The 22,702-nt window shown below is 52.1% G+C and overlaps 1 protein-coding gene and 1 long non-coding RNA gene across 2 annotated transcripts in view; one reads left to right on the top strand and one right to left on the bottom strand.

Moving 5' to 3' along the window:
- Positions 1 to 2,038: 2,038 nt before the first annotated feature.
- On the bottom strand, positions 2,039 to 12,567 carry LOC128563152 (uncharacterized). The gene is made up of 3 exons (XR_008373751.1): positions 12,478 to 12,567; positions 2,394 to 2,688; positions 2,039 to 2,101 (listed from the first exon to the last, which is right to left on the bottom strand). It is a non-coding gene; the product is annotated as an uncharacterized LOC128563152 (long non-coding RNA).
- CCN4 (cellular communication network factor 4) overlaps positions 5,650 to 22,702 on the top strand; it is a 31,263-nt gene continuing 14,210 nt past the window's right edge. Inside the window, exons 1-2 of the mRNA XM_053558271.1 lie at positions 5,650 to 5,864; positions 21,702 to 21,981. Coding sequence (XP_053414246.1) covers positions 5,796 to 5,864; positions 21,702 to 21,981 — 349 coding nt within the window. The 5' untranslated portion in view covers positions 5,650 to 5,795. The remainder of the gene's footprint in view (positions 5,865 to 21,701; positions 21,982 to 22,702) is intronic.

Here is a 22,702-nt window from a genome sequence, read left to right on the forward strand (position 1 = left end):
GGACACCAGCAGAAAGACTCTCCCTGAGAACACAGAGGCTCTTCTGGGGGGAGGCAGGGATGGAGAGTTTCCCAGCCCATGGCCACGCTGAGGGGAGGCAACTCAGAGAAAGAGACAATCATGGGGACACAGGCTGAGCCTCTGTGACAAAGAATATGAATTGCAACCATTGCTCCACCTTCTCTGTACACTAAGCTCTAGTTTAGTCTCCAGCATGACCCCAGGAGGTGAATAGTATCAGTATCCTCATTTTGCAGGTAGGAGGACAGAGGCTCAGAGGGGAACTTCCCCAAGTTCTCTTGGCTGACAGGCACCAAAGTAAGGGTTTGTTCATTGACTTAACAGAGGCCAGCCTTTCCCCTCCACCTTCCCAGGCAGGAAGTGGAGCTGACTGGGAGATCCCACCTGTGGCCAAGCCTGGGGCTACAGGTGAGTTTCTGCTCAAGTCAGCTGTGACTCAGGAACAGAGTGGCAAGGAGAGGAGCAGGCCACGGGCTGCCCAGGGACCGCAGCCTCCCAGAGCAGACCTTACTGTTCAGGGTAAGATATGAGGTACAGTCACCTTGACCCATCTAGTCCCCAGGCTGTCTCTTCAATGCTTCCTCCCAGTTGCTTAGGCATGGGGAAGAGAAGCAGACCCTCCCTCAGGCCACCAAGCCAACCCTGTGGGAGGCAATGAGCTAAGCAGCCTGCTCCCCATCCCCCGCCGCTTTTCCCAAGCAGCCAGATGGGTTCAGCGGAGCGGCGGGGAGGATACGCTGTGTGCATCTGAGTTGCCTCAGGAACTGGCGGCTTGCCACCTTGCACTGTGGGCTCTGTGCACGTCCATCGGACAAATAAATGACAAGCAAATAGGCTGTGAGTGGATCTGGTGCAGATGGCAGCTGGGGGTGCTGAGACAGGCTCTAGAATCTTCTGTGCATCTGGCTTCGGTCAAGGCAGCCTTACTGTTTGGTGGAGGAATGCTCTTGCCTGGCCTTTGCTCTTGAACCACCCACCCTCCACCAGCCCCTCTTTGGAATTTATTTACAGTTTCACTGGGAGGTCTGCTGGAGAACCCACCTGGAGGCTGTTCTCAGAGCTGGATGTAGGGACCCCAAACCCGGGAGGAGGAAGTGGGAGGACCACCTCCATGGCAGGATGAGGGCTGGGGCCCAAACACGGTTCCCACGGTGGACTCCCCGTCCCTCACCACACATCTGAAGAACCTCTTGTGTGACAGGCCAAGATGTGGGTCACAGAAGGGACCCATGCCAGACCCTGCTCTCAAGGTGTTCCCAGTGCAGGGGCCAAGTGTGAAGAATATGCATCACAGACGACGGTTTTATTGAGCACTTACTGTGTGCACAGCGGTTTAATCAGGCCTTCTACTCTCTTACTCTGCACCAGGGTGGATCATGGTTGTTAGGCCCTCTCTTACAGATGAGGAAACCAGAATGTACAGAGGGTACAGGACTTCTCCATGGGCTCACAGTGGTGAGAGGCAGGAGCCCATGCAGGCAGCACTGAACCGCCTGCCACATGGGTATTACACCCACTACGGTGACAATTCAAAGGTGCGCCCTGAGGTCCACAGAAATTCCCCAACAGGCACATGATGGGTGGTACTGGTGGGAGGTGGAGGGAACGTGCATGCCTCTCCCTAGGGAGAGGGTACGATGAGGCTGCGCACTGGGGAAACTGAGGCAGCAGTCAGGAGCCACACACCAGGCAGAAGCTGCTGGAGAGATCTAACAAACACAGAACTGATTGGAGAAGAGGAGGAATAGAGGGAGGCTGCAGCACCTGCCTAATAAAAACTCACAGAAGCACATCAGGAGCCTGCTTTCTGCTGGTCTGGAGTCAGACATCTGCAAGCTGTGTGACCTGGGGCAAGTTCCTTTGGATTTCTGTGTCTCATTTCTCCAAACATAAAGAGGATATACTCTGAGCACCTACCTCAAAGATGCTTAGCACATGGCACATGGTGGTTATTAAAGGAACAACCACAGTACACAGTTTACAGCACATGGTGGTTGTTAAAGGAACAACCACAGTACACAGTTTACAAGGATGCATGCAGACAGATCTTCCAAGCTCAAGGACACAGATCCTGTTGTCACTGGAAAGTGGAGGAAAGGCATGGGCATTTGGTGTAAAGGGAATGTGCAGATAACTTAAGTTCAGTATAGCCTTGGCAGGACACAGTGAACCCATAAACCACCAAGGACTGTGAACATAAACTACCCCATGTGATGCTCCCAGACCTCATGCCTGGAAACAGACAAATGACCGTGTGGAGCCCCTGTAGCCCCCACACACCTGCTTGTCCACTGGGCTGGCCCAGGACGCTGCCCCGCCCTTTCCTTCCCTCCCTCGCCTTCCCTCCAGACAAGTGATCCCTGAGCACCTACTGTGGGCTATGCATTCCTTCAGGAACTTCAAGGAGCTCAATTTGGCCTGAGTGACATGTGGACATATTTGTATCTGTTTCCAAATGTTTGTTCATTCCTTCTTTCATTCATTTTCATCTGTTCACCTCTTCACCACTTCATTCATCTACTCCTTCTTGATCATCCTTATAAAATATGTCTCCGGTCCCCTCTGCATGCCAGGGTCCGTGTGAATGTTGGGAGTCCAGGGTCCAAAGGAAGATGCAGCCTGGTCCTGCCCTTGAACCTCACAATCCATGAGGGAAATGGGTAATACCTAAAAAGATGATAACAGCACACTGGGCTAGGACCCCTGAGGAAGCAGGCAGGTAGAGTGACTGAGGAAGGGGCCTCCATGCCATAACCTAGAGATGCCGCAGCTTTCCTGAAGACCTGGGAAGCAGAATGTTCCACGTGGTGGAATCCTCTTCCCACACTTAATCCATCTGTCCATCTGTCCACCCATCCGTCTTCTATTTACTCATCCATTCCTATATTTATTTGTTTATTTGTTCAACACATAAGACAGCTTTGTCTACTTGGAAAAAATTTGTTTGGTTTCTGATAGATCCAAGTTCCGATTATACTCCACACTAGCCAAATGGAAGAGAAATGTTACTTGTCCCTCCATGCCTCAGTTTCCTCATCTGTAGAATGGGGATAGCAATATCTAATGGAAGATTGGCTGTGAGGATGAGCTGAGATGAGGATTCAGGAGATGGTAAGCATCACCTGGAGCACAGATGATACCTCATACACAGCGGCTGTTGTTCTGGTCTACCAGCCAGTGTGCATCTCAGGGTTTCTCTAGCTCAGGGTGGCGGGGGGATGACAAACTCATCTCATAGCCTGTTGGCTTGTTCTTGCCCTTCCAGTCAGGAGTCCTGGTGGGACATACCAATTATCTTTTGGGGGGACCCTATTTCTTTTTACCCTATTTATTTAAACAAAGAAAACTGAGGTACGAAGAGATTGGTTGGTCAAGGCACCCCAAGGAGTGGCAGAGCTGCAGACACTGCAGCATTTTGCCCCTAATCTACCACACTGTCCGGGTCACTTGTCATCTCTTTCCAGGGTCCCTGGCAAAGAAGAATTACCAGCGCCCATGAGGTCCAATAGGAGGAAAGCCAGCATTGCAATCGCGTTCTGGGGTGTTTGCTGCATTTGCTCATGGCAGGCAGATTTCCTAAAAATGACAGTGGCATTCTCTGAGTTCCAGCTCACAGGCTCCTATCACATAACTTCGAGAGGCTTTGGCAGGCCAAGCCAGCTTGGAAATGTCTGGTCCTGACCCTGTGCCTTGTCAGAGGTTAACGAGCCTTTAGTTTCAGCCCCAGACCTGCTGCTATGCGCGTCCTGAGATCATTTGGCACCTTTGGGTTTTTGTTGGGCCTCTGATTCAGGATACTATCTATCTTGTAGTCATGAAATATTTCACAGCATGGGACTTATTCATGCTTGCTGTTCGTCAAAAGGACATTGAACCTGGATTGGAACCTAGCACCTTGGGTGATTTCTTTAATGACACCTGTCAGTAATTCTGGTCTCCTGGGATTTGTTTTTAAGAACACATGGTCAGGTAATGAGAAGGAAATGAGGACTGACATTTACTGGGAAATCTCTGTGTGAACCCCCCATCCTTACTTTTTGCATATATGATTTTAGTAAATCATCATATATCAATTAATATGCAATTTGGCTCCAAGGAACAAAAATATCTGACTAACTATGGCCTTAACCAATAAATCATAAAGTTTCTCATGCAACAGAAAGTCTTAAGGTGGTACTTTCTAGTTTGGTTTGGTAATGACACAAAGTATCAGGGACTCCGGTCTTCCTTCTGCTCTGCTATCCTAGTATGTTGGCTTTTCAGTCTCAGACTCGTGCCTCATACACCCAAAAGGACTGCTGCAGCTCCAATCATCACATTTGCACACAAGCAAAGAAGAAGGTAAGGAGAGATACTCTAAGAAAATCATTTCTAGGAGTCCTCAGCAGATTTCCCCTATGTCTCATGGACCAGGGACTCATTAATAAATGGAAATATTATCAGTATCACCTCTGATGAGGTCTCTCATAAACCCTTTCTGTGGACACAAGACTGCTGCCACCTCCGAGCAGCCATACATGCTTCAGCATCCCCTTGTTAATAAACTACAGGAAAAGGAAACAGAAGCAGTAACTGTTCTCTACCATAAGGCAAAGTGTTCCCGCTGAGGCCTGGAGCCAGAACCTCCTGAGGTGTTTGAGGAACCACAAAGAGCCTATCATGATTGAGCTTAGTGAGTGCAAGGGAGAGAAGAAGCAGGGTTCAAGGGGCAGCTGGCCACACCACGACTGGGGACTCCATGCTACGTGCAACGGGCAGGCTTTGAAGAGCTGTTTCCAGGAGGTGACCTGTGTGTGCCATGATGATACTAGTTCAAGGATCTGTCTGGTTGCTCGAGACACGTGGACCCTGGAGGGTGGGCAAGGAGGCTGGGGCTGGGCAGGAGGCTGTCCGCATGGTCCATGTGGGGAGAACGGGGCTGGTCTCAGGCAGGACAGACCCTCATAGAAGACTCTGTATCTCCTCTCTCACACAAGGAAGAGACTCCTGTGGCAAAGGTCTGGGACCAGGTGAAGACCTGGAACCCCAAACGCAGCAGGGATCGTGAGTGTCCAGGGAGCTGTGGAGATGGCTCTGGCACCTAAGGGCCTCTGGCTGCGAGCACAGAGGGGAATCGTACCCTGGTCTTCATGGCTCTCATTTGCAGTGAAGGTGATGCTGAGAACTTGAGCCTCGGAGCGGAATTCATTCTTGAATTCCTATCATTTCTAGCTGGGTAGACTAAAAGCCACCCTCCTCTGCTCACAGTTAGGAAGAGAGGAAAGAAAGACGGCAAATGAGAACCAGAAGTCAGAGCAGCCTGAAGGCGTGAGAGAGCCGTGATTCTCCATTGGGAACCCTTTCAAAGCCCTGCAGCTGCCTGTGGGTAACAGTATCTCTGCCTCCCCCGCCCCTCCCTGCCTCTGTGAACTCCCTGGCAGTATGACCCGGCTGCTCTGCGAGGATCTCACACCCCCTGTGAAATCCCAGCCCTGTAACTTTCCCTTTAAGAACTGTCAGAGCAGGGGAGGCCGGCCAAGCTGGGGCTGGAGGTGGGGACAGAGGGAAGAAAGAAAAAAAAAGAAAGAGAGGCAGGAAAAGTTTTTTTCAGAGGAAAATGCAGGGTTTGTCCTTAACCCTGACGTCAGATCTTGCTTTAATAACACCCCCCAAGGGCCGCGGAAGAGGCATATCTGGTACTCCCGATGGGCAAGGCCAGTCTGGGTCCAGCTCCCCCAAGAGGTGGCCGGATCCCCTGGGCTCTCGATCCATGTCCTTGCCACTGACTCCCAGGCATGAGGTGGTTCCTGCCCTGGACGCTGGCAGCAGTGACAGCAGCAGCCGCCAGCAGCGTCTTAGCCATGGTGAGTCCTGCCCGGAGGGGCTCAGAGGCAACCAACTCTCTGCCTCTCGGGGTCCTGCTGTTTGGGGCTGGGAGGATGAGGAGGGCCAAGAAGGTGGGGGTGGGAAAGTGCCCACTGAGGGGGCACAGGTGAGGCCCAGGGTGAGGAGTGGAGCTGCCTGGGGAAGGAAGGCAAGGAGGAAGGGGCAACCCTCAGGGAGCAAACCAGGTGGGTCCTACCTGCCTTCCCTCCCCACCCGGAACAAAGCAGAAGGGACGGGGCACTCAGGGAAGCTGGCAGTCAGGGGCCTGGCTCCAGATCTGGCTTTGCCAAGACTGACTATGTGGCCTTGAGCTGGTCACTTGCCCTCCCAGAGCACCGTAAAGTGAGGAAGTTGTTAGGAGAATTCCAGAATCTCTGAGTTTGAAAACTCCAAGACTCCAAGCACTGGAGAGACTTCAAAGATGGGACATGGAAAAACTAAGAAAAGTTGGGCACGAAAATGCTGGCTTCAAGGAAAGCTCCTCACTCAGTCACATAGCGCTTGGGGTGACCTCTAACCTAGGGTTTGCACAGCCCTCTACAGTTTGTAGAGTAAGCACACTTTCGTCCTCCATAGGAAGCCTGATCTCCCGTGGGGATAGGAGGAACATCCCAAGGGTCCTCTCTCTCCTGCCTGTATCCTAGGATACACCTAGAGACAGGGGCAAAGGTCTGCATCTCCAAGAAGTCAGGGGACCAAGACATGTGGCAGCACCAAGCCAGCTGCTGGAGCTGGGCATAGGGTGGGAAAAGCTGAGGGGAAGAGGGCACAGGGCAGGCAGGAGGTGGCTAGCTGGGCAGCTCCTGAATGCAAGATCCCACAGACCCAGCCAGGGCTTGCTGCCAGCCAGAAAACCATGAGGGCAGAAGGGAGACAGAGAGGGCGCTTACCACCAACTTACACGAAGGTGCTTGGGGGTTAATAAGCCCAATTCACAGATGAAGAAACTGAGGCTCAGGGTTAAGCTACTTGCCCATGGGCTTAAAGATTCTGGGTCTGCTTCACTCAGATCTACAGCTGAGAGCCCACAGCTGGCTGAGGCAGGTGACAGGTACTGTTCAGGCACCTCAGTGTGTATAGTGACAGCAGGGAGTGTGTCTGCCAGCTTTACAGATAAGCCCTCCCTACCTTGCACGGTGCCTGCCTGTCATTGGTGACAACCCTCCTTCCCAAGACTATATTAGCTGTATTTTGCAAAGAAAACAAATGGAAACTTAGAGCAAGTACGGGACTTTCCTGGGGTCTCACAGTAAGTGGCCGGGGCTCAGACTTAGATTTTTGGATGGCAAATTCGAACCTTTCTCCCAGAGCTCTCCCAATTAGAGGAGCTGAGCCTTTCCTACCAGACGAACCCAAGTCGGACTTTCTGTCTGTCAGACATTGGGTGCAGCTGTACCTTTGTGTGGCTACAGCTGAGCAGGTTGGGACTCTGGGAGGGCAGGGAGTGGATGGAGAAAAGGTGAGGGCTTCAGGGAGGCTGGAATCTGAGCGAGGAGAGAAGTTTAGGGCCAGGTCCGCGCGCACTGGAGCCCCTGTTACCTCCCAGAGCAGCCTGTTCAGGGGACACAGAAGGACAGAGCCAAGGGCTTGGTCAGCGCAGACTCTAGCAAGGGAGCCAGGAGTCCCAAGGGGCCCAGGCAGCAGGTTGGAGGGAAGGCTCTAGGACAGTGGTTCTCAACCTTCCTAATGCCACGGCCCTTTAATACAGTTCCTGTGGGGCGTGACCCACAGGTTGAGAACCGCTGCAGTTTAGGAGGAGCTTGGGGTGCCACTCCTCCATGCAGCCCCTGCCTGGGGAACCCAGACCGCATACTCCCATAATCATTTCAGGATTCAGGAGCCCCCAAGACAAAGGCATGGCACTTGAGTTCTTGTGGCATCCTCAAAACCCCCCATATGGGCTGTGAGACTGGCAGTTAATGAGCCAGACTCCACTCGGAAACCAACGCCTTGCGTCCCAGCCAAATTCCATACATAGCCGTCCTCCCTGTTAACATGGAGCGGGAAGGCACACAGGGCCCCTTGGGAATTTAGTGGAGAAATGGTTATAAATGTTCATATGGAAGAGAAAGCATGTGAGAATTGCCAAGGAAATTTTGAGGAAATAGAGTTATGAAGGAAGACTTCCTTACAAGATGAAAATGTGACAGAGGCTCTGGAATGAGAGGAGGGAGACTCCAGCCCAGGAAGAGCTCAGTCTGGGAGTGAGGCTGGGGTGAGCTCAGAAACCCAGCCCGGGGCACGTGGGGCAATGGTACGTGCTGAGGGCATGTAACAGACGGCACTGAGTTTTCTTCTCTTCATCCTTTTCTTCTTTTGACATCTTTCGAATGTCCACCACCAACTGCTACATCTAGTGAGCGCTACCAAGCTCTGTGCCAAATGCTGTGTAGATACCTACACGAGACCCACCTCAGTTCGTCCAATGAGCGTTTCTTAGGCACATCCTGAAAGTCCCATGACAACAGTATTAGCCAAGTATAATTGTCCCCTATTATAGATGCAATCCTGAAGCTCAGAGAGGTTGAGTAATTTCCCCAAGGTCACACAGCTGGTAATCAGGGAGCTGAAGTTTCAATTTTGGTCCAGCTCTTTGCGACATAGCCACCTGCCTCCCTGGTCCAAGTACTTGTGCAGAAATAAGAAGCAGTCAGTCCCTATCCATACAAACTATCAAGGCAGGTAACAGGCGCAGAGTCATCGGGATAGAGACGCTGGGGTGCTGGCTCTGCTGATGCGCCCCTTCAGCAAGTCCCTGACCACTCTGGGCCTCAGTTTCCTCATCTGTTCATTGGGACTAACACCCTCACCCCTCCACCAAGCATCCTGGTGCTGAATGTGAACACGTGACTGAGGGAAACCTCTCCGAGGCTTGTAATCAGGCAAAGAAATGTGGTGACAAATTTTAGTTCCAACTGTGGTTCTGTTGGGGTCTATGGACAGGTCTACATATCAACATCCATGGGACGTGCACTGCTCACACGTGTGCGAATGTGTGATGTGTGAGCCTCGTATTCAGATCGGGACACAGCCTCGTTTCCTACCCCTAGAACCAGCTGCAGACACTGGGGACCTGGTGTGCGGCAAAATGCCCCCTTTACAGAAGAGAGAGAGCATAAACAACGTACCCTTTCACACCTCCTGTTCAGAGTTGGAATCTGAAGAAGCATTTCAAACCCCACCCAGGCCCCACACCCACCAGCTCCCTGCTCAGAGCCTCTTTGGGCTCTTTGAAGCCCCTGCTCCCAGCCCAGTGCCCCTCCCCCACAGCTAGCCTGGAATGCTGGCACTAAAAGGCATTTCCCCCTGGCATGGCCTCTGGGGAGGGAGCGAGCATGGGAGCAGGTCTCTGCTCACCCAGATCTTTGGGAGACAAAATGCTGCCTGGAGGGCTGGGAAGCACCTCCTGGCTCTTCAGCAAACACGCAGCCCACCCCAGGCTCTTGAGAAGCTCCCTGCCCTGTGCCAGTGAGCTGGCCCAATGCCAGGGGGCTGCCTTTGCCTTTCTGCAAACAGCAACCCTCCCAGGGACCTCTGCATCACTGGGTGCAGCAGGGAAGTGTCACTCCACACCCTGGGGCTCAGATAGGGGAGCAGGGTGGGCAAAGCAGTTACAGCCCTGGTGGGATCTGTGTAGGGTTCTGGGCAGAGGGCGAAGCACAGCCTGGGCAGCAGAGTAGGGGTTACCCTGAACTTCCTAGAGCAAGACTCAACACATTTGTTCACTAGTTCTAAGACAGCATGGAACACTCACATCCCCCGAGGCAGATGATAACAGGGGCTAACATTGATGATCTGCTCACTCTGTTTTGGGTCCTGCACACTCGTCCTACATGGGCAGGTGGTCCCGCGTAGTCCAGAGCAGCCCTGCAGTGGACAGCTGCGTGCTGCCCCAGGTCTCTGAGCACTTGGAAGACTGGGAAGGCTGGGAGAGTGAGACACACGCCAGGTTCAGAATATTATGAATACAGGAGCATAATATTCTCTTTAACAAATGTTTTATATTGATTCCATATTGAAATGTTAATGTTTGGAATACATATTAGGTTAAAAAATGTATTATTCAACTAAATTTCACCTGTTTCTTATTACTTTTTAATGTGGCTACTAGAAAATATAAAATTCCTTCTGTGGCTCTTATTAAATTTTACAAGACAGTATTGGCCTCGAGAGACATGAACATACTTAGAGGTGGGATAATAGGTTGGGGAACTGGGGAGGATTCCCAGAGCCTCTGCCTGCAAGCCAGGCCATCTCTGGAAGGAGGGATGTGTTAATACCTCCTCCTTGGTGGTGTTGGGAGGAACAAAGAAATAAATGGAAATAAACCCCAGGAAGCCCCAGGAATTCCGCTTCTGAGGAATTGAGGTGAGGTCCACTGGCTGAGTGAGCAGGTGGGTGGGAGGATCAGACTGGTGAGCCATCCACGCTCTGTGCTGGGACCATCTTCTAAAGATTGCAGACTGCTGTGTCCTGGCCAGCTTCCCCAACATGCTCAGAGGCGACTCAGTAAACACTCTGGGGTTACTGTGTGTGAGAAAGAAATCTGATGACAATGACGAGGAGGGTGTGACTTGGGCTGCTTGTGTCTCACACACCCAAGCCAGGATCACAGAGCCCTGCGATGCTGACTATGGGTTTCAGAGCCCCTGCACTTACTTGGTGGACGGAGGCTAATGTCCCCGCTGTGCCCTAGCAACTGCAGGTGTGGCAGCTCGGCCCTCCACCTGGCTGGAGGATGGTTCATGGTGGAGACAAAAGTTTACGCCAGCAGAGGGGAGCGTTGTCGAGGACTCAGGGCAGGGAGAGAGCTTGGAGGGCTGGTGAAAAGCACACATTCTGGAGCAATGAGCCCGAATTCCTAGAAGGACGCCGTGTACCTGTGCGTGAACCTGCACCCTGGGGGTTCTTGATGTGCACTTGATTTTAAAAACCAGTAAATTAAACAGACTCTAGTCTCTCCCCTGCTCTGACATTTCATCAATCAGCCATCTTTCCTCCTCCTCCTCTCTCTCGCTGTGGAAGAAGGAAGGAGATGGAATGGGAGAGGCGAGACTGGGCCTCTGGAAACACGAATGACGGGCATTTCAGGGCATGCTATGCCACTGAAGCCCGCCCACCCCAAGGCCTCCAATCTGGAAAGCTCAGGCTTGGGGCTTTGTTTGTGGATAACCTAAATCTTCACTGGAGATGGGGGTGGGGGCAGGAAAGTGAGAAAAATGAGAGCCCAGGCCCAAAGAAGAAGGGAGGGTCTTCTCCTGCCCCTCTGGGACTCCTGTGTTGAGTCTGGGAGTAGAGAGAAGGGACATGTGCCATACACGAGCTGCTCAGGCTGGGTGGGGATGCTGGGGGCATTTAAGGGTGGAGGGATATCTCAGAGAGCAGGGACTCCTGACACTGCCCTCGGAGCAGAGCAGCAGGCTCCTCGCTGGGATAGCCACATGACCAGCAGGAATATAATAGATCGTGCTGTGTGACTTTGGGCAAGGCACTTGCCCTCTCTGTACTCTTTTTCTCATCTTGAAAATAAGGAGGCTGAACTTGACTCTTACGCTTGCTTGCAGCTGGAGCCTCCATAGAGTCTAGCGTCCACTTGCTCATTCTCTGGGCAGATCCGCTGTTTAACAAGCGGCAGAGCTCGTGTGTGACAACGCTTGGGAGAGAACTCACACCATGGCCTCTCCAGAAAGGGTGTTGCGACACCCAGAAATGTGTGTCCGTGCTCTGAGAGGTCCCTTTAGATGTACCTCCTGTTTCTCAAGGTTCCCAAAAGCTTTCTCCTCTCAGCCCATGTCTCCTTTATCAACCCCCAGAGTGCTCCTGGGTTCCAGCCCACGGCACCCTCATAAAAGTGAAAAGCGTGCCAGCAGCCACCCCCCCCCAAGGGTCCCACCACTATCCCACCATGTCGGCAGGGCGGCGGTGCAGTCAGGCCCCCTTCCTTCTCGTCCAGCCTCATCGTTTGTTCTTCTCTCGTTCACCTTCTTTGCTGCTTCGTGAGCTGTTTTCCCAAATACCCCAGGCTTCCCCCCTCTGTGAACACGTCCAAATTGTCCCATCTGTCCAAATGCCTTTCCCACCCTCCTGCTCCATGAAGCTGATGTCATCTGAACTAACTGGTCACCCTCAGGGTGCTGTCCACGGCATCCCTGGCAGAGCTGCAGACATCCCGCCACGGGTACCTATGGGTTCTTGTTGCTGCCGCATGACGTGGCTGGACTCTGCCTTCACCCTACGCAGGTGCCACCCCTGCCTCCCTCCAAAACCAAGCCCCTTCGGTTCCCACGGCCTGAGCTCTCAGCCCTCAGGCCTTTGCACCTGCTGTGCCCTCTACCTGCCTTGCCCTCCGGACTGCGCATTTCCCCTGTCCCCCTTGATCCGTCACCATCTACAGTGGTACACCTCGGGAGCCCACGGCATGCCTGTTGGGTGGATGAACTAGCACAGCCAGAACCAGCCCTGGCGTGGGCTGGTGGGATATGTGTCTGGGGGTCAGGGAGGCAGAGAGGGGACAACACTGACTTTTCTGAAGCGGAGTCTTCATGCCAGGGGGGAGGAGAGCAGGAATCAGACAGGAGGGCCCGGACTCACCTGCTGAGGGGACTGAACGGCAAGTGTCCCCTTCTGAGCACAGATAAATCGGGACACTGCACAGGCTCTGGTTTTGTCTCTGAGCTTCAGTGTCTTCATCTGAAAAGGAGGCCAGGCAGGCACACTGTGCCCACGGCCCAGGAACAGTGTGGAGGGTAGAGAAGGTGGCAGCCCACAGCTGGGGTAAAAGCCAGCCCCGCCACGTCTCAGTGCCAAGCCCTCAAATCCCCTGCGCCTGTCTCTCATGTGTAAAACGGATGTAGAGCCCTGTGCCGTGGGGCCCTCACGACGAAGGGGGAGGCCACAGGTCAGGAGCTGAGCATGTGTTGACAGGGGCTGAGGAGGCGCAAATGATTCAGTGGGTGACTCTGAAGATGCTTCGGGATGCGGGGTGTTGTCTTTGAGGTCCTCTTGGGGTTCTTAGACAGCAGAACCTGGCAGATGCTGCATGACAAGGGACCGAAGCCACCTGTCCTCCTGGCTGCTGCCCTTTGCACACACACACCAGCCAACTTCCTTGACGGTAGTATCTGGCCCAGTAGTGTCTTACACTGGTGGCCAAGTTCTGACACTTGCAAACTTCAACTTTTAAATGATCCACACAGCCGAACTGTGTGCCGGGGACCATGCTGAGCTCCTTGGCACACATATCAACTTCACTTTATAAAGAAGGAAACTGAGGCCTGGAGAGTTTCACACCCCCCATGGCGTGCAAACTTCAGAACAATTCTGGATCCCCCAAGCAGGGCTCCTGAGGATGTCCCTGTGTGTCTGTTCACACACAGGGACATCCTGTGACATCTGTTCTGTTCAGCCTCATCTCATTCAGGGGTCCAAGGCAGGAGGAGGGCAGGGAGACGGCATCATGCCCCATGTGGTGGTGGTGGTGGGGGACAGACCTTACTGAGGCCCTACTTGGGGCACAGAGCTTGGGGGCCCATAGCTAGTACCTCAACCAGCCTGATCTTCTCACAGAGAAAGTGACGCTTCCAAGGCTACCAGTCTCATTGTGGAGACTGAAGCCCAGGGTTTCCCCTCCTGGATGGGGGCAGAGGAGCCCTGGGCACATGCTCGCTCCTCCCTTGTAGGTGGGAAAGGTCTAGCACAGGGGACGGCATCTGCTTCCACCCTCGTCTATGCCAGCTGTGGCTCCAGGGCCAGCCCTTCACTGGTCACCCCACGGCCACTGCCATGCCCAGGCCTGGGACAGAGGAAGCCCACCATTGCTGCTGATTACCTGAATAAACTGGATAGCAGGCAAGAGCAGCGTGCTTTAGAGGTCACTGGGGGAGGATGGGACCCAGAGTCAAACAGCCGAATGTATTATTTTCCTGCTGTGTCTCAACTTCTCTGGGTCTCAGTTTCCTCAGCTGTCAACTAGGGACCATCAGGGCTGACCTCAAGGGGTAGTTTTGGTCATCACCTCAAGAAAGACTCCTGCCTTCCCCACCTGGAGGACGCACACATCCTGTTCCTTGGTCCCTGACTTTCATCTCCATGCCCTTAAACCCTAAGCCCCATCCCTTATGGCTGGTTCTCTGAGCCCTGCTGCTTTGCTTCAGCCTGCACACCCTTGTTCATGCCGATCCCCAGCTCAGACGCTCTCTCTGCCCTTCCTCTGGACAATTCTCACTCACCCCTTAGACTCAGCACAAATCCCTCCTCTTCCAGGAAGCACTCCTTGATCCCACCTTCTATCCTTCCCCTCTTCATCCTATATTCAGAGCCCTGACCCCAGCTGTGCCAAAGTCCTTTCAGCATGGCCCTTTGTGATGTCTTAGGAGACAGATGCTTTGAATCCCAGAACTGAGATTCAAATCCCAGCTCTGCCATTTGCTAGTGGCCTTGGGAAAATTATCTGACTTTTTATGACTCAATTTACTCATCTGTAAAATGGGGACAATAATAATAAAAGCAGCCTCCCTCTTAGTGTTATCACAAGGATTAAATTACTTAAAGTGTAAATGGTCTTGATTCAAAGAAGCCATCTAATTCAAAAATTTTTTGAGAAAATCAGTGCAGTTTTAATGTGGACTGGGTATTAATTAAAAAGCAGTTCAAAATTGTAAGTACTTTTATCAGTGTGATAATCTTGTAGGGCTGTATTTTTAAAATAATCTCACACTTTCAAGACACTGAAGAATTTTAGGTAAGATTATAGGATGTCTAGGATTTGCTAGATTTACAAGAATATAAAAGCATACTTACATGTGGAGACAGCAGAAGAAACAAGACCAACAAAGTGTTGCTAAGTATTAAAGCTCACGATGGGTGTGTGGGGTTCATTATATTATTAATCCACTTGGATGACTATTTGGGCAGGTCTCTAACAACACATTTTTAAAGTTGGAGAGTGTGTGTGTATGTGTGTGAGTGTGTGTGAGTGAATGTGTGTGTGTCATGGTTGGTTTTCTCACAGCTCTGTAGAAACGTAAACACCAGGTTTAGCCTTTACAAAGCCTCCCGGAGCCAGATGTGGCCCACCAGCTGTAGTTTTCCCCCTTGCTGTGTGACCCAGTTGTCTTTCTTACATCCGTGTCCCCTCAGAGGCCCAGTGTTCTCTGAGACTTTGTCCACACGCTTGCCACTGCACCTGAAACTTAGGGTTCATTATTTGGGAAAAAATCTGGCTTCCTTCCCATGCTACTCTCTCCACATAAGGTTGCCCTCCTCTGCCAGACGTTCACAAGGCTGCCTGTTTATGAAACCAATTAGTAGAAAATCTCAGGAAACTTTCCATGGGCTGCATCACATGACATGTAGCCTGGCCAAGGCTGAATCTGTCTCTGGCCTTCAACTCCCTGGACACCACTCTCAGAAGGCCTCGGGTGCTGCAGTGACAGAGGAGCTCCTGGTCCTCCAAGCCCTCAGCCCAGGAGCCTTGGGGCCTTTGGAGCTAAAAGCTTTCCAAGGAGGTGGTCTGTGCAGGACCCACTCCCCCAGGCTCCACCTATAGGGCCGCCCTCACCATCGGCTGGAGTGCAGGGTCCTAGAGGTGCAGTCCTCAGAGAAGAGGGGGAAACCGGTATCCATCACCTTTTGGCTGACTTACAGGCACCCAGATGTTAAAGACAGGGCAGTGGGAGAGCAGGTGGGCCTGGGGGTGTTCTACCACCCAGGGCCCAGGCCATCCGCCCTCTCCCATTCCCCTCATAGTCTATCTTTGCAGTAAAACAGTGAATGAAGCTGCTTCCAGCAGGGCAACCCTTTCCTGGGAGTCCCCAGGGCCCTTGTGGTGGCACTCAGACCATTCCTGCCTCAACACTGCCCCCTACTGGAGCATCTGGATTCCTCTCTCAAATGCAGGCAAGCCAAGGCCTCTGACCATCTGCACTGTCCCAAGAGAAGGTTCAGGGTGGGCCAGGAGCTGTGCTGGACACTGAGGAGGTAGGAAAGGGCAACTCATCCCTGAGAATCCCCACATGGGGTACCATTTCTATTCCGGAGGCCCTGGGCAACCCGGGCTCAGCTCCTTTCCAATCCTCCCTGTGGGCGAGGACCCTGCCTTGTTCATTGAGCATCAGACACACAGTAAATACTGGGTACGTATATGTGTTGGGTAGGTGGAAGAATGAGTGAATGGAGGTGCTTGAATGAGGAGTCGTGCAGCATGATAAGTATAAGGGAGGGCTCTGGAGGGACACTCGGGTCTCATACCACTTCTCAGCTGTAAGACCTTGAACAAGTTACTTAAGCTCCTTGAGCCTTAGTTTCCCCATCTGTGAAATGGGAATAATATTGTAACTGCTCATTAGGGCTGCTGGGGGATGCTGTCATCACCACCATTTCACCATGAAGGAACAAGCTCAGACCACGAGAGCACAGCTCCACGTCTTAGAGCTGGAAGTGGCAGGTGATGGAGAATTGTCTAAAGGGTTCCCCACCCTACAGATTCTGTGTCCTTTCATGAATCCTGTGCCTGGTGCACCCCAGGGTGGCCCACCCGACTACAGCCAGCCTCCTACTTTCTGTTCCCATCCCTATTGCTATGCATTTTTGTAAACATGAAGTAAAATGATGTAAAAAGTTCAAACTGTAGTCTTACATCTCCCCAGGTCCATTTTTAGAGAGCTGAAATACTCTATAACAAACATAGTTACCACTTACCTCTGAACATTATCTCAAAAATACATACACAGCATTTCCTATGGGGCCTTTATCTTTTTTCTTCCATATTTTTATCAGCTCAGGGTTGTCTAGTAAATATAATGGCAAGAATTATCCCATTGCTTTTAACCTGTGTACTGGGGACCCTCTTTGCCCAGAAGGGTTGAGTATGCAGCACTCAGCGTCTCATCATGGGGAGCTACTCCACTTTGTTTTCTTTCATTTTTCAGCCATTTTAACAAAACACCAAGGGCAAAATACAGAATTTTTGTTTGATTGCACAAGACCCGCTCACTGAGCAATGTGTCACCCTGAGGAGACAAAGTGATGTGTGCAGGTCTGCCAGATGGCACTGTGGACACAGTTTATGTGTATTGGTGGGAGATGCACAGAAGTTTGGGTTATACCAAAGTCAGGTGTACAGAAAAGGGGTCGTTGAGAACCTCACTTTTTCCTCTCCCCCTGCCCGGTGGTCTAAGGCAGTGTTTCTCAGGCCCGTAAGAATCACCAAGGGTTGCAGGTCCAACTATAGGTTCTGAACCCTGCCTAGAGGAACTGAAGCCAAACATTCAGAGTGGGACCCAGAAATCTGCATATTGACAAGTTCCATGGGCGAGTGGTGCTGAAACTTGGGGGCACTAGAATCACCTGCAAAAATCCCAGACCCTCTCCAGGCCACTTAAGTCAGGATCTCTGAGATAGTGGCCAGGCATCAATGTCTATTAAGGCACCAGGGCCGTTCTAATGTGCACTAGAGTTTAGGGAGTCTCAAGGTATTTTGATTCTGTTTGTAGTTTCCTGACCTGGGTAGTCAGGAGGGGTCCCTGAGGAGGGGGTTGAGGGGGGTGGTGGGCTGGGTGTGCTCAGAGGCTACAGCAGGCAGAGCTGGGCAGGACCAGGCTGTGCTGAGCAAGCCCTGGGCATCTTTCCTGGGAAAGCATCACAGATTGCTACCACATTCTGTCTTACCCACAAACTCAGCAGTATCTGCAGAGAGTCTAATTCCAGAAGAGACTTTTAGGTGAACTTCTGTTATTTGAAAGTACTAATGCTGTTTTTTTGTTGTTGTCGTTTGTTTTTTCTGGCCTTCCCTAGACAACATTCTTCTTGATTTACAATATTTGTTTCCATTTTTTCCTTCTTAACTTCTGCTGCTAGAAAGAATGATGTAGACTCCATAGGAAGATGTGTGTTTGCAAAGATCAGTTTCTCGTTCGGCAGGATGGACCCCGTCCCCCAGCTTGGGGAGCTCATGTTGGATAAGAGGACAGTAGTCAGGCACTGGAGGCCTTTCTTGATCTATACTGCCTGCTAACTCCATCCTCCTCCCCCCAGCCAGCACCTCCTCCTGCCTCTGCCCTGCAGCCACATCAGGCCCTGGGCACTAGCACAGGTGCCAGCTCAGCGCACTTGCACCTGGTCCTTGTGTACCCACTCTTTCCTGAGATCTATCTCCCCTCCTTCCAGACCTGCACACCTCCTCCTTTGAGAAGCCCTTTCTAACCACAGCACACCCAGCTTCCCCTCCTCTGCCCTCCCACAGGCTGGTCCGTTTGGCTCCCTCGCTATCTCCCCAGCACATAGTCAGCACCTGGCACGAAAGAAAAGCAGACTAAAGATGTGCTGAATAATCAAATGAAAGGGAAAAGAAAAGAGTGAGTGTATGAGAGGATGCCATCATTACAGCGTTTATTGTGCTCAATCAATGTCAAGGAGGGGAGCTCTGTCTATGCAGCTTTGCTTCCATCCAGCCTCATACAAAGTCCCGCACGTGGTAGGTGCTCAATAAGCACAAGTGGATGGACCGAGTGAGTCGATGTACATGCCCCGGCTCCCCGGTCAGCCCTGGAGGGCAGAAACCTCCCCTTGCCAGCAGCCTGTTTTCCTATGTGCATAAACAGGAAGGAAGGGAGAGCTTGGCTCATTATCAGGAGTCTGGACTCTCTGTCAACCTGTAGTCACACTCCCTAAGTGACTGGATTTAGTTGCTGGACAAGGCAACCAGGAGTCGGAGGGACATGCATCAAACCCAGGAGTCCTCAGCCCCCATCTGCAAGCCTCCCCACGGTTCCTGGCCAGCACTTTTCTTCCTGGGCTGAGTTTCCCACCACTAGATGGCGCCAACAGCAAGGCTGGCTTAGCAGACTGCGCAGAGCCGCCCGGCACTGCCTTGGGGCCCATAGGCACTGTCCCTATCCAAAAGGAGGCCTTCTCTGTGTCTTCCCTTAACCAGGGAAGGCTCTGGTGCCTCGAGGCAGGAACTTTGGAAGGAAGGAAGCTTCCTTATGAAGATCTCTAAACTTGGGATGGAGACAGGAGTATGGATGGTGACCAGGCAGAAGCTTATTCCATTCAGCTCAGCTTAGTGTCTGGGGCCTCAGCTCTGTTCTGGGCACTGCAGTGATGGTGTGGAGAGGGCGCACAGCCATGTTAGTGCCAGCCCCTCTTAATGTTTCTGCTGCTATAATGTCCCTTCGAATCACCCCTGGAGCCACGGTGGCCTGACTGCACCCATCTCACACGTGGGATGCTGAGGCTCAGTAGAGTAGGACGCTTGCCCAGGGCCACATGGAAAGACCTCGCGTCTGGATGGCACAGGCCTTATGTTTTTGTCTTGACACCCAAACCTCAGTACGGAGGGGAGGAGTCTGGATTCCAGGATGTGATGTCCTCAATAGCAAGTAACACACTCCATCCAGCCAGCCATCCTATGAAGCTCTGCTGTGTGCCACGTGCCCTGTCTCCATGGGGAGAAGCAAGGCCCAGACGCCCTCTCAAGTGAATATAGCAGAGGTGGTGGGGACAGCACCTCTAACTCAGCACGGCACAGACAGGGAAGGCTTCCTGGAGGAGAGGCGGTCTCTATTCCTTTGCTGAGAACATGTGCTGACGGTATGAGGACTCCTCAGTGGTGGTCTGCTGGTACTTATGACGATCTGAGGCTGATGAGGAAAAGTCTCTCTCCACAGCGTCAAAAAATAGGAGTACTTGTGTGGGTGTGGGTGTGAGTGTGTGCCTGAGTGAGAGAGAGAGATTGGTTTTAGTGATTTAGGAAGGTAGGGGGTCTTGTATCCTGTTGTGTTTTTCAAGAAACACAAACAAGGGCAGTCAAACTAAAGCCTCCCAGATGAACCCCCATCAGCACCCCCACCCCAGAGAGCTTTGCTCCCTGCCAGCAAAGCCCTCCAAAGACATGGTGCCCGCTGGCCTTCCTTCCTGAAAGGAGCTACAGGCATTGTTTTCTTAATTATCCTAGGGTCTATTTGGCCCCAATAGAGAAGCCACCCATCTGTCCCCAGTGAGGACAGGCAATGTGCACCCTGCCCTGGTGCCCATGGAGTTCACAGGCGTAACCTCCAAAACCACACGAATTTCTAATTATGAAGAGACGTGATGCCCTCAGGGAAAGCCAGGCACGCACAGATCAGCAGGCCAGCAGAGTCTGCCAAGGCCTGAAGTCGAGCCCGGGGGTTATGAAAACCCCAAATCTGGGTTTGCTTTTTTGATTTTGAAGGACCCTTTAGTCCTGGAATCAATATTTACTGAATCAACTGTGTGCCAGGACCAAAACCAACTAATTCAGCAGTTTGACTGGACTCTGGTCCTCCCGGCCAGTGTGCAAGGGTGGGCCCCACTCACCTGTGCAGAGCGATCCCTGCCTGGGTGTTTAGAGCACCTGGATCTTTGCACCATGCTCAGTGCCTCAAGTTGTAATAAATTGCCACTAATTCCTGGCAAATTATACAAGCACAGGGAAGTTTTAAATTTATCGTCAAACTCCTAAAACTTAAGAGACACCATGAGCTGGCTCTGCAGATGCTTTGTGTGAGTCGAAGAGCCCAGAGGAGGTAGAAGGAAAGGGTGTCTCAGTGAGAGTCGGGAGATTTGTTTGTGTCTGGGGGCTCGGTATGAGCAGGGTCATCCTGGAGGTGCCTGCCTGCCTGTCTGGGTTTCGGTTTCCAGCTCAGGAAAGGGGTGAAGGATGTGAGCATCTATCTCAGCACTGGCTTTAGTATGACTGCCCTTGCTTGTGTGTCTTCAAAAACACAACAGGAGCACTGGCGTCCCTCGTTCAGCACAGAAGGTAGATCTGTGAGCTCTGCACACTGGGCTCCCTGGTTCCATATGGAGGGAGCAGCCTGGAGCCCAGCCAGACCCCATGCTTGCCCCCATGGCAGCACAGGGTCCCCTCTGAATTCAGGTGTCACAGGTGAAAAGTCCTGGACACAGTGCCCCATGGCCCAGGAGTGGGAGGATGGCTCAAAGCCTGGCTCTGGCCCCTGCTCCCTATGTCCTCAGGCAATTCTCCTCCTCCCCTGGGCCGAGGTGTCCTCTGGTATACAGAGGGAGTGTCGCAGATGGGATTCAGGGAAGCATCCAAAGGGGCAGGAAGGTGACTGGGTCCGGGAGACACAGGTAGCTTGAATCTCTTATAATTTAGACACGAGGGCATGCCTTGCCCAGTCCTCAGGGCAGGGAGCTCTTTGTGCCTTGGTTTCCCTTCCCCACTGGCCCAATGTTACATCACCTTATTTGCCAGGATAAAGATGATGCCCTTGTTTGGTTGATGGGCATGGACATATCGAGCAGGGCTTGGGAAGGGAGACCCATTGCCCTGAGAGCAAAATGCAAAGACTCCTCTGTGCAGGGCTTGTGCTGGCCAGCAGGTACGATGCACTTCTCTGCAGCCTGGGAGATCTACATGCCAGGAGCTATAATGCCACACACCTGCTGCTCCACTGAGCCAACCCTGTCCTGATGTTCGGAGGGGAAAAGAATAAACTATAATAATAATAGGTTGGCTGGCTGAATCCCATCTTAAATAGAAGTCCCCTGAATCAGAACTCTTGGTGGGGCAAAGAGGGTGGACCTGCCTGAGCCCGAGCCCATTGCTGCTGGGTGACTCATAGGCTTTGAACTTCTTAGAGCCTCAGCTCCCTCTCTGCAGGATGAAGCCAGACACTCACCTTTGAGGCTGTGGGCACCAACCAGAAGGCAGCACGCAAGCGTGGGGCTAAGAATAATTTGCTGAAACCTTTTGAATGCCAGGAGGATGGGAATGTGATGTGGAGACTCTGCTTCAGCAGCCCCCCTTCACTTCTGTTCTTCCCCTGCAGGCCCTCTCTCCAACCCCCACGACCATAACCTTCACCCCAGCACCACTGGAGGACACATCCTCACACCCCCAATTCTGCAAGTGGCCATGTGAGTGCCCAACGTCCCCACCCCGCTGCCCATTGGGGGTCAGCCTCATCACAGATGGCTGTGAGTGCTGTAAGATGTGTGCCCAGCAGCTCGGGGACAACTGCACAGAGGCAGCTGTCTGTGACCCCCACAGGGGCCTCTACTGCGACTACAGTGGGGACCGCCCGAGGTACGCAATAGGAGTGTGTGCACGTAAGTGAGACCCTCCCGCCTTCCCAGCAGCCCCCAGCACCCCCAGCTCCTGCTCAAGGCCCCTCTCCCTTGCCACACCCACAGTCCCTTACCTGGCCAGGCTTCTGTTCAACAGAAGTTAGAGGCCAGAGGTGTTCCTTCCTAGGAGAGAGGGCTGCCTTCATTCTCTGTGGCCCAGAATCTCCCTTTTTGCTCTATTCTTAGTCCCAGAGGCACACTTATGACTATCCCTGGGGAAGAGAGAGCCACCAGGAAGGAACTAAGCTTGGTTTGTTCTCTGTGACCTTCTGACAGATGCCTACAGGCTTCCAGGGAATACCAAGACACTGCAGAAGGGGTATTCTAATAAAATTATAAATTAAATAACATGTTTTTAAAAAAATTCAGTAGCCTTAAAAGGTTAAAAACTAGCAGAGAGCAACTGTCTTCCTACCAGCCCCCATGTTCCTCTGGTTACTACAGTTCCTTATAACTTCCCTTTCGTCTGATGTTTCCTACTATATATTACATGTCTTCTGCTATATCTTAATTAGGTGCATATATCAATTTTGTATATTTTATTAATATTCCTGAATGAGAGCTGATGACTCAGCTCCTCAATACCACCTATATTCCAAATATCATTGTCCTATGTTTGGGTTGTACCATCATCAGTATTTACATTGTGAGTGTGTGAGTACAGTTCACTGCAGTGTCAGATGGTGTACTTGTCTGAATTTTC

Source organism: Nycticebus coucang, chromosome 13 (genome assembly GCF_027406575.1).
Source record: "Nycticebus coucang isolate mNycCou1 chromosome 13, mNycCou1.pri, whole genome shotgun sequence".
Taxonomy (NCBI): Eukaryota; Metazoa; Chordata; class Mammalia; order Primates; family Lorisidae; genus Nycticebus; species Nycticebus coucang.